This window comes from Micromys minutus (assembly GCF_963924665.1).
Source record: "Micromys minutus genome assembly, chromosome: 18".
Lineage (NCBI taxonomy): Eukaryota > Metazoa > Chordata > Mammalia > Rodentia > Muridae > Micromys > Micromys minutus.
The window spans coordinates 40,478,399-40,490,558 of NC_137953.1; the positions used below are offsets into that span (position 1 = coordinate 40,478,399).

The 12,160-nt window shown below is 48.5% G+C and overlaps 1 protein-coding gene across 4 annotated transcripts in view; it reads left to right on the forward strand.

The window, feature by feature from the left end:
* Nucleotides 1-10,662: 10,662 nt before the first annotated feature.
* HIPK2 (homeodomain interacting protein kinase 2) overlaps nucleotides 10,663-12,160 on the forward strand; it is a 167,209-nt gene continuing 165,711 nt past the window's right edge. For all 4 annotated transcript variants that reach the window (XM_080932149.1, XM_080932150.1, XM_080932152.1 and 1 more), the window contains exon 1: nucleotides 10,663-10,888. In XM_080932149.1, the coding sequence (XP_080788275.1) occupies nucleotides 10,870-10,888 (19 nt within the window). In that variant the 5' untranslated portion in view covers nucleotides 10,663-10,869. The remainder of the gene's footprint in view (nucleotides 10,889-12,160) is intronic.

Below are 12,160 nucleotides of genomic sequence, written 5' to 3' on the forward strand. Positions count from 1 at the left end.
CAAACAACAAAAACAAGGGTTACAAACAGTAGGAAAAGGAAAACGGGTTCAAGTAGAGGGTAGCAGAGGTGGTAAAACAGGTTGTTAAATGGAGTGGCCAAGAAAGAAGTCATCTGTAATGATCCATGGGCAGAAGTTTCTAGCACATTCTTTCCCTGGCCATCCTCAAGCCATTGCCTCCCTCTGTCTAATACTCAGAGTCAGGTGCCCCATGGTGACATCTTGTTGCTTACCAGCCCATTTCACTCCTCAAGCTTCTCCACCTACTCTACTCTCAAAGTACTTAACATTCAAAGACTTGTTTTCATTTTATTGAGACAAGATCGCACTACATTGTCTAGGTTGGCCTGGAATTCTCTACAAAGCACAAACTAGACTAAAAAAAGTTGTGTGGGGGGGGGGGTGTGAAATGGGAGTGGTACTGAGCACTGAACCTGGGACATCATATATATGCAGCAGTCTCTCTACCTCAGCATTACCACCCCAGCCCTAGCCTCAGAGTCTTTATCTTTCTTTTTCTTCTTCATGAGTGCTGGAATTGCCGTGGTGACCTGCAGCCAACGTCAGGAACCAATGAAACAATATCAGAAGGACCAAGACAGTATGTGGTGTGTGTATGTGTGTGTGTGTGTGTGTAAGGAGAAGTTGGAGAGAGAGAGAGAGAGAGAGAGAGAGAGAGAGATCTTTTTGTTGTTCTGCTTTCTATTTAAGCATCCACCTCAAGGAGATAAAATAAACTAGCTCAAATCAGCCAGGCAGTGTCTGTCTCCTAACCAAAAGATAAGCAAATTGGCAACTCTGACTGCTGATTAAGTACCACCCAGGGCAAATGGAATGTGAATGGAAGATATTGCCATATTGCAAATTATTTAACATTCCAATTCATCTCACACATACAGGAAAAAAATCCTCAGGATTCTGTGACAAAGGATCCTTTGTTTCTTCTAAATTTTTTTCTATTTATTTATTTATTTATTTATTTTTACACTTTGAGGCTGTAGAATTATTTTTAAAGAGCTACATGTCAACTGTGATGAAAATGCTATCAAGAAGTGACAAAATTAATTTCTTAAGTAAAGTAAGATGCTATTAGCCGTGAGGACGGGCTGTCCTGTGACAGGAGGAACACTCACGGAGAGCTGTCTTCTGTCAATCAGATCAGAGGTCAGCACTTTCACGGCTGGTTCATCTCCTCACCCCCATCTCTTTGACTCCTCAGTGCACCACCAGCAGCTTAGTGTCTCATTGTCCTATGGTGAGCTGAAGGTGGGGGGTGGGGGTATTTAGTCTCTTCCTAGGGAATATTCTTATCAAAACTAAACCGCTTTCCCGGTAGCCCCAATTTTCACCTTTTACCTCCTTGGCTAGAATCAGGCCACTACCCGGCTGCCACTGCAAAAGATTGCTTTACCAAAGTGACTTAGATTGTCACTCCTGGGGCAGGAACATTGCTGTTCAAACACAGCCCAAGTTGCATACCTGGCGGGTCTGCTCCATAGAGAAAAGGCTCCAGGAAATTGAGCAAAAAGATTCCTGAAACTTTGAGTCTATAGAGATATGTGAACCTTAGCTAAACTGAAAGCAAGTGACCCCCAGGACTAAATTCTTCCTTGCGTTCAGTCACTTCCATTTTGTGTTCACTGGTTACACTTTAAAGAGTGCTCAGAAATGCACTGCACTTGTTAAGCTCCTCTTTCATAGCTGACAGTACAGCACTTCACAAAAGGCATTCACAAAGTGCTTTTGTCCTCTGCTGATTTCTATCATCACCATCCCATTCCATAGATGAGAAAACTGAGGCTTAGATAAATTCCATAATGTCGTCTAATTGGGAGGGATAGAATGAAACCCCTATATATCCCTATGTTCCATTCTTGTTCCGCTGTTTTCAGAGAGGGGAAGGTAAGGCATTTAAAAATAAAACAAAGAACTCTCTCTATTCCTACATGGGATGGGATGGTGAAAATAGAACCAGCTTGTGCTTTGAGAAGACCAAAGGCTAACTGCTGGGATGCAGGTGTTAGGCTTCCTGCTAGAACTTTCACTGGGTCAGAAAGGACCTGACAGGAGGGCGTATGCAGGAACCAAGGGGGTGTGGCCACTGCTCAGGACTTGGGCGGGGCAAGAGTGGAGAAGGAAATTGGAACATGGGTTTGGGGATAATGGTTAAGGTGATTAAAGTTTACTGGGCAGGCAAGGCAAGTTTATAAACGAGTTACGTTGGTTCGAGGGAAAAGATTGGAGTCAGGGTGCCTGTTTAGCTGGGGCTGGCTGGACGCTGGCAGCGGAGAGGGGGACCGTGAACTAACGGGATGACCCGTAAGAAGAGAAACATGGGGTGGTGCTGTGCATCTGAAGTGACTGTGGAAGCACTGGAGGATGGTGGTTCTCCAAGACAAGCAGATCAGTTCCATTTGGTAGAGGTTTCTAGAAAGTCGGGGCCAGAGCTGCAGAGTACCACTAGGTAAATCTAAGGCAGAGGGAGTAAGTTAAAATGCTGACCATGTACCATCCCTGGATTCCTGAGTTGGTGGCTTTGGTTGCACGGCACAGATCCTTCATCTCTGGTTATCTCCTGTGCGGTTTTGATGCAGATGGTTCACAACTTTGACAAAGGCAACCTTATAACCTACCTCCCCGTGTGATCTCAACACCCTCCACCTTCTGTGGATTAGCACATTAGACATACGTGACTCAGAACATTCTCTCTCCTTTAAAAAAATCCTTTGGCCAAACTCTAGGCTCTAACACCCACCTGCAGCTGAGCACCCCTGTCTGAATATCCCACAAACCTCGAACTCGACATGGTCAGAATCACACTCATTTTCTCCCCACACCTGGTGCATATCCGAATCAGTGCAGGATTCTCAGCTTGGTACAGTGTCCCCAGTGTCCTTCTCAACCACAGCCTCTGTTGGGATTCTGTAAACCCCACCTCTCAGTTACCTAGCAACAGCCAGGTATACCCCACCCCTCAATTACCCAGCAGTGGCCAGGTATGCTCCGCCCCAGTGACCTGACACTATAAAAAGGAGCTGCTTGACCCCTCCTCTCTCTCTTGGCCTCTCCTGCCCTTGTGCTCTTGCAGCCTCCCTCTCCCATTTCCCTTCCCCCCTCTGTCCCACGTGCTCATGGCCGGCCTCTACTCCTCTACTTCTCTCTCTCTGCCTCTACCACCCTCTTAACTCTCCCATGACCTGAATAAACTCTATTCCGTACTATACTGTTGGGTGGCTGGTCCCTCAGGGAAGGGATTCCCAACATGGACCCCTCAGAGGCATCTCCCTTGCCCTCAGGCCTCGCCGCACCTCCATGGGCCATATGCCCCCCACTCTCTTCATCCTTCCCCTAACATTGGTGCCGTGACTCGGATCGTTATCCTTTCACAACATTGGTGCCCTGTGACTTTTCCTTTCACTGGTGCCCCGCCATCTTTTCCTTACAGCCTCCCCCTCCAGTTTCCTGTTTGGCGGTATTCGCACTTTGTTCAAATCCTGGTCTCACAGGATCTTTCTATGTTGCTGTCCTCTGCCAGGGTCCACAGGCCAGACACAGATGTACCATCACCACTGCCTCCCAAACACGCCCCTTGGCATCCATCCCGCTGCACTACCTTTAGCCCACAGGCATCGTGTCTGACTCTGCTCGCCGTATTGTACTGTGCTCCTTCACTGATAGCTTTTCTTTGAACTTCAGCATCTCAAAAGCCAGGGCCGTGGCTTTTATACTCCTGCGTTTTGCAACAGCGATTTAGCACAAAATAAGCAGGCACGGGGCAGCTAATGAGTTGAATTTCTCAAGGGGAGAGAGAGCTGGGAGAAAGTGGAAGGGGAATTTGAAACAGTTTGCAGGGAGAAGAGAGCGAAGGAAGAGAAATGACTAACTGAAGAGATCCAGCAGGGGAGGAGCCGAGGAAAGATGCTGGAATCGGCACTGAGAGGTCATTAACACCTGCAGGTCAATCCTTCAGGTCTCTGCCATGAAGGTCAGCCCCTCCAGCCTGTGTCACAGGGCAGGCTTCTGTCGGCAGGGTGAAGCTTCCAATAGAACATGACAGACGAACAGCGATGCTCAGATGCCCTGATTCACCCCTGGGCCTGGTTGGCTTGGTTTAACAGGGTGCACTGGCCTTATAGAAAGCTTTCTTCAGCCTCCTTTTCTTGCTAACTCCTCCTTCCAAACTTCTCTGGGTACCTTCTCTGCCTAGTTGGCCTAAGTTCAGCCTGAGCTGCATGTCTGCAAGAAGCTCTGACCTGCCTTCCCAGCATCACAGAAAGTCCTCTGCGGGGCCTGTTAATTCTCAGAAGTACTTCTTATGCACAAGCCCTCCCTAGCCCACCATTCCTGCGACCTCCAGCAATACTGTCCGCCTTCCATGCACCTTTCGGTTCAGCTTCTTTCTCATGCATTGGTGGGTTGATTACATGTTGTCATTTTGTTCTTAACTCCTTTCAGCTGGGTGCTCTTTGGGCAACACCTTGCCTTCCCACCCTGCCTGGGTGTCTGCTATTTTTGTTTTTCCTATAAACAGAACAGAAAATGGATGCTGTTTCTCTGTCACCCTAGCTTTGTCCATGCAAGTCCTCTGAGGCTGCTGTGTCTGTTCTACAGTCACACCCCCTTTGCCCTGCCAAGTCTCTGCTCTGGCCTGCCCTTTGTCCTTAAAGCTATAGCTGCTCTCTTTGCTCATTTGAATGTACTATCGACTCTTTCAAAATTCTCTGTGGGTGTGATATTTGTGACTTAAGTGTCATTATTAAATACGGTTCTCTTTAAAAAGATCATTGAAACCAAGCAATAGTTGAAAGTAGAAATATAAACGAGTTTATTAAGAATAACTATGAGAAAAAAAATCCTAATAAGACAGTGGTAAAAACAAAATTGGGCTAAAGATTATGGTTTATTTAAAAAAAAAAAAAAAAAGAATCAAAACCGGAAAGAGGAGAAGATGAAATGAAGAATGTGTGGAAAGATAAAAAGAAAAAGAGGCAGGCACAATGCCAGAAAGAAAACAGAGACAAACAAGACTAAAGTAGAGGACTGATCTTCGTGTTTCTGTGTGAGTGTGCCCATGTGAGTATAGAGTCAGAGGACAACCTCAGGTGTCACTCCTCGGAAGTTTCTCCCTTACCTTAACTTTTTCTTCTCCCTTCATCCTTCCACCCTTCCTCCCTCTCTTCCTCCCTCTATCCCTCCTCACCTTTTTATTTTTGCTTGCTTTGTAACTGACTGGAATTCACCAAGTAGACTATTTGTTGACCCATGAGCCCCAGGGATCCGCCCGACTGGATTACCAATGAGAGTTACCACACCCAGCTTCTTCTGCTTTGTGGGCTTTAGGGATCTAACTGAGGTCCCCATGCTAGAAAATGAGCACTTTACAAATGAAGCTATCTCCCTTGCTCACAGAGGTGATTTTGAGAGTGTTACCTGCTTCCTCTAGGCTCATCTCTACTAGATAGACACAGGCTCGGGATTGAGAAATAAGAAGCTGTCAGGAAAACAAGAATAGCAGACACAGAGTCAGAACAAGATGCAACTTACACAGACTCCCTGCTCCAAACACCTTGTGGGGAATAACAAGACCCACACCCTTAGTATATGTACCCTAAAGACCACTATACCTGTCTGGTGGCCTTGAGGATACTGTGATGTGTGTTTTCACAATTGTAGGCACAAATGCAGAGAGAGATCCCTGGTTATTTGTTATGTAAACAAAGGGATGCTGAAATGAGGCCACGGCTTATCTGCATTTCTAGCTGCCGAGAGAGTAAAGGCTTGCTCCAATTTGTTGAAAGGTAAATTAAGAAGACATAGCTGGGCTGGTCCTGAGTTCAATTCCCAGAAACCACATAGTAGCTCATAGCCATCTGTAATAGGATTCCACTCCCTCTTCTGGTGTGTCTGAACAGTGCACTCATATACATAAAATATATAAAATCTTAAGAAGAAGAAGAAGAAGGAGGAGGAGGAGGAGGAGAAGGAGGAGGAGAAGGAGAAGAAAAAAGAAGAAGAAGAAGAAAGAAGAAGAAGAAGAAAAAGAAGAAGAAGAAGACATAGCTGTGAGCTGGACAGATGGCTCAGTGGTTAAGAGCACTTGCTGCTTTTGCAGAGGACCCAGAATTTCCAGTATCCACATATCCACATGGTGGCTAAAGACCACCCATAATTCTAGTTCCAGGGAATCTAACCCTGTCTTAGTTAAGGTTGCTATTGCTGTTGTGAAACATAATGATCCAAGGCAACCCAAAGGCAACTTGGAGAAGAAAGGGTTTATTTTACTCACAGTTCCATACAACAGTTCACCATCAAAAGGAGGGAGACCATCAAAAGGGCAGAGACTCAAATGGGGCAGGGACCTGGAGGCAGGAGCTGATGCAGAGGCCATGGAGGGATGCTGCTTACTGGCTTGCTTCCCCTGGCTTGCTCAGCCAGCCTTCTTATAGAACGCAGGACCACCAGTTCAGGGATGGCTCCGCCCACAATGGGCTGGGCTGTCCCCCATCAACCACTAATTAAGAGAATACCCTAGAGGTTTGTCTACCACCCAATATTATGAAGACAGTTTCTCAATTGAGACTCCCTCCTCTCTGATGACACTAGTTTGTGTCAAGATGACATAAAACTAGTCAGCACAAACTTGTCTGACATCCTTGGGTATCAGGCATAAATGAAATGTGTATACACACACACACACACACATACACAAAGAGAAATTGATCAAACATACAATAAAACACTTTCTTTTTAACAAAATAAAAGAAGAAAAGGTAGTTTTAAAAAGATGATTACCAATTCTTTGCTATTTTTTTTTTTTGTCTTACTTTTTCCTCTTCTAAACATCTTGAAGTTGTCTTGCATTTTGACCACCTAGAGTTCTATGGACTATAAATAGTCGGACTTATTAAATGGGTTAATAAACTTCACAGAACACAAAACACTAAGGTGTTTGTCAAATGAATCTATACAGACCTTCCATCTTCTCTCACAGTGCTCTCAGAACTGGGCTCACTGCAGAGCATCTTGCCCTTTGTTCTAGGTGTTGTGGTCCTCCCTGCCTGTCTGCCCATCTGTCCGTCCTGCTGTCTGTCCTGCTATCCACCTCTCTCTCTGCCCTCTAATCCACAGGCAGTCTTTCTCCTCTTCCCACCATTTAGACACTGGTGCGTCCCAGGCCACCATCTCAGACCTTCTCTCTCCTGCCCCCACCCCTCCCCACAGTGACACTTTGCAGTTAGCTTATGACTGTACCTACTTGACTACAGGGAAAGGAGATGATTAGCTCTCCTCAGCCTGGAAGTTTGTAAAAGTTGAAGTTCATTTCAATACAGTTTCCCCATCTATTTGATACCAAGAATGCTAGCTCAACTGGCTTTTTTTTCCCAACTGAAGTTGTGTATCCATATGGGACAGCTCTGGTCACAGTGTCCTAAAAAGGAGATGGGTGCCTTACCCATAGGACTCCCTCATGCTTTTCCTTCTTGAGACTCCAATTCTTTGCTGCTTTCATTTTATTGCAGTGTGTGTGTGTGTGTGTGTGTGTGTGTGTGTGTGTGTGTGTGTGTGTCTGTCTGTCTGTCTGGGAAGCATTCCAGAGAATAACAGAGAATAAGACTACCCAGATTATCTGCTGCTCACCAGCATCTTGGATGGAGTTTAGGACCATTACTAACCAGGGACAAGTACTGAGGTGAGGGCTATCCAAGCAAGCGTGCCGGGAAGCTTGCCCCAGGCGGTTCATCCCAGGGAAAGAAAGGATGAAAATCAGTGGGACTGGTCACAGGGAGGTGGTTGGAATAATACTCAACACTGTTTCTTGAATCTCTACTATTTAAACAAGTTCTCTTGAATCTAACCTCAGAAGCAGTGATGAGAACTATAAGAAACACCGTTAAAAAATCAAGTTCCTAATCGCTGTGGTTATAGAAGTGAGGACAAAATAAGTTGCCATTATCACCCATTGCCTACCATGTATCAGACAATGAATAGTTTCGAGGAATAAGATGTTAAGACCTGTGTGGTTTCTGCCCTCATTGAGCTTATAGGCAGAGATGCACTGTCCAATATGGTAGCCACTAGCCACACGTGCCTCAGTCACTAGCTGCATTTCATCATGTGTTCAGTGCCACAAGCGGATGGAGACTCCCAACACTGAAGGAAGTTCTGTTGAACAGTATGGAAAGAGGCAGAGGAAGTAACAAGCCATTGCATATCTGTGTGGTAAAGGCAGGGTAGAGACTAATGGGTGCAGGGGAGCATGCTACTTATACTAACATTCTTATTATAATTAACGTGTAGAAACCAAGGCTCAGTGACGTCAGACAGTGAGACCAAGTTCATATACTTGCCAAGAAGGAGAGCTAGGATCTGAACTCATGTCCTCTTCACATGTTATTTAGGTTGTTTTATGGGGGAAATGAGCCAGCCCACAGGGTAGGAATTCTTTAAAGAGAGAAGACGCCACTTGTGGGAATGTGACATTTTGGGCAAAGGCATAGATGAGCAAGGTTGGCAGAGGACCGCAGGTAAACCAGTTGGGCTGGAGAGGCAGTGATTTGTTGAAATCATGTCCTAGGAGAGGTAAGTTGGAACCTGTCTGTCTTGACTAAAAGCCAAGGACCTTAAGACTTAGCACTAGCTGAAGGTGAGTCTTTAGAGGATAGGAACAGGAGCATGGAGTGGCCAGAAGAGAGCAGTAGGTTTTTTTTTTTTTTTTTTTTTTTTTTTTTTTTAAGAAGATTTATTTGTTTTATATGCATACACTGTATCTGTTTTCAGATACACACCAGAAGAGGGCATCAAATCCCATTACAGATGGTTGTGAGCCACCATGTGGTTGCTGGGATTTGAACTCAGGACCTCTGGAAGAGCAACCAGTACTCTTAACTGCTGAGCCATCTCTCCTGCCCCCAGCAGTAGGGTTTAGAAGCAACTGGCCACGAACAAATCTCGGGAGACCAGTTAAGGTTGACAAGGAGATAGACAGGAAGGGGAAGTGAGGAGATGAAGAGTATGAGGGAAGATCAGCGTGGAGGTCTAAAGATCGAAGGTTAAGGTTCAATACTTTGTATCACTGGGCAATATCCGTTACTAGTGTGGGCTTCTTTCCTCAGACTGCAAAAAGGCAAGGCAGGCCCAGATGATCTGAGGTTCCCCTTCCCAATGGTAGTCCAGGAATCTACACACAATAGTGACATTAGGTTAAGGGAACATTGGTGCATGCAGTGTTAAACACTGAGGCAAAGAAGATGGCCGTCAAGGGCCATCCCAGGATGAAGAGAAAATTATTTTCCAGCAACAAAGCCAGCTAAGTGTATGCATGAGCTAGCTTGTCTTTTATTTTGGGAGGAGGATGAACACGGGATACAGAAGCCGAAAAGATAGTGAGAAAACAATGGGTTTGTTTTAAAGAAAGTTCTGTAGAGTTAGAGGCCATTATTTTACATCTCCACCCTCAAGATAGCTTTTAAACTGTTTTTGACCTATGATCTACAGGTAGGAAATACAATTTACATCAGGTGTCTAGTATTCACTCCTGAAAATAAAGGGTTTATGAGACAATAGTCGATATTCCTAAGGACAATGGGCTATAATATTTTTTTTTGTTAGACTCTAATATTTTGTTGGCTTTTCAAAAGCTTTGCTGTCACCCACTTAATTTCTTTTATGATCTATTCATGTATCGGGACTCAACAAGTTTTCTTAAGTTGGAGGCAAAGGCAGGGCGTCCTGTGCAGACATTCAGAAGCGAGCTGAAGAGACAAACCAGGGCAGGGATCCAGGCTTGCTTGGAGAGTTTAAAGATCGTTTCGCTCCGGGCCGAGTGAGCAGAAAAAAGCAAAACCCCGGAGCCGCTAGGTGAGACCCTCCCACCCGGATGATAAAGGCTCTCCAAACATCGGGGTCAGGCGTTCATCCTGACATTGCGTTTTCCCGGGGCGTGCAGGGAGCTCTCGACCTTCTCCGGAGAAGACTACGCGCCCACTCCCTCCATTCATTTCCCTCGCCTGTCGGCTAGAACCGAGCCCGCACGCGCTGGGGCGAAGACACTTTGCCCGGCAGCGGATCGCGCTCCCCAGCCCGGCCGGCGCGCGCGCGCACACACACACACACACATACACACACACACATACAGACACACACACACGCGCATACTCCCAAGCACACACACACAAAGTTGTGGCCGCCTCCGCCGCGGAGCTCCTCCGGTCGGCGGCCCCGGGCCAGCGCGCCGCGCTCTCGCACAGCCCGGCTCGCACGGCCGCTCGGCTCCCCTCGGGCCGCGCTCGGCCCCCGCCGACGCCCGGCTCTGCCCTTCGGCTCGGCCCTCCCCGCCTCGCATCCGTGCCATCGGCGCTCGATTGCGCGCGGACTCCCTGGGGCTCTTCCCGGCTCGTTCGCTCGCGCTTGCCCGCCCGCTCGCGCCCGGCCGCGCCGCCCCGCCCCCGCCCCCTCCCCCTTGCTCCTCACGGGCAACTTTTGCCGGCGCCCCCGCCTCACAGCCATGCGGAGCTGAGCTCCGGCCCGGGCCCTGGCCGCCGCAGCCCGCCCCGGCTCCCGCCCTCGCGGACCCGCCCGGCCCTTGGCCTCGGCGCCTTAGCCGCCCCGGGCCGGCCGAGCCCCCCGCGCAGGGCCCGGGCCGCGGCTACGGCGGCGGCGGCGGCGGCGGCGGTGGCGGCGACGCGCCCGCCCGGCCCCCTCCCCCGGCGCCGGCCAAGTGAGGCGGTGATGCGGGCGCTGGCGGCCTGGGCTGCGCCGAGAGCGGAGACACAGGCTCAAGATGGCAGATTCCCACTGAGGCTGAGGGGGCCGAGCTCGCGCGCCGCGTTCCCTTCTCCGTTGCCATGAACCGCGGACACCCCGGCCCCGATGGCCCCCGTGTACGAAGGTAAGGGGCGCCCGGCCCGCGATCCCCTGCTCGCTCGGCCGGCCGCGGCCCCCGTAGCTTTGTTCTGCCCGCGGCCCCTCGCCCGGCAGCCCCCGGCCGCAGCCCCGGGCCCTGGTCCTGGGGGCTCGCGACCCTCCCGGGTGCCCCCATCCCGGGCCCAGACGGGACCAGAGCCGGCCCGGAGCAGGATCTTATTTCCAGGGCAGAGAAGGCGGCTGGGGGGTGTGTGCCGGTGGGCTGCTGCCCAAAGAAAAGAAATGGGGGCGGCGTGTGGGAAAAGACGGATCCGTGACTGCTTTCTGTTTATTTGTGATAAATGAAGGTGATGCGGTCCTCCCCCACTACCTTTAAACGATCTCCTTTCTACTTGTCTGTCCTCTCTGCTCCCCTTTCCAAACATCTCCACTCCCAACCCCACACTCCTTTATTCTTCACGAGCCTCCGATTTTTGGGGGTGGTGGCGGCGGCTGTGGAATCCGATTGAAAGGGGCCAAGCGACGAGAGAGGGTTGAGATGAAAAGTCCATTTCAGACCCAGGCAGAACAATGAAATAGGCTCAAAATCTCCCCGCAGTTGGCGTGTGGAAGAGAAAATGTAGTTTGGCCTTTTTTGGGGGGCGGGGAGGGGCGAAAGAAGGTTTTCTGGCTCGGCCAGGGTAGATCGGTGCTGTGCACCTTCACCTGGCGTTGGCTGGTTTTTTTTCCCATTTGACTGTCTTCAGAAGAAAGAAAAGGTAAGGCGATACAGCTGCCTCGCGCACTCTTTCGGTTCTCTTCAGTCAGTTCCGTCAGCTTGCAGCGAGAAAATCAAGCCGGAATCAACTAAGTTTTTACAGTTCTATGTGTTTTTGTGTGCTTGTAGTACGGGGTATTTTTCAACCAAAGCGTGCCAGATTTTTTTCAGTTATTTCATCGTGAAAATGTTTCTCTCGTGAAATCATTGAAATAACAGCCCTTTACATACTTTTAGCGTGGGTCCATCTGGCTTTCTTTCGGTTTTGTTCAGATATTCTGCGGATGAAATCGCAAATGAGAGGGGAAATGGGTTTGCCAGGAACCAAGAGGAGGGGCTAGGGGAGATTGTAATCCTATAAACCCGGGGAACTGTTGAGCCGAGAGAAACAGGGATCTCATTAATAGTTTTATCTCTGTTAGGAGAGGCTGGTTAAAAAAAAAAAAAAAAACTTATCTGAAAAGAAAATCTGTTATTAGTTCCAGGGCTCTAAATGAATTAGGTTTCTGCATGGAATAAAGTTACCAGTCAGGCTCTGAA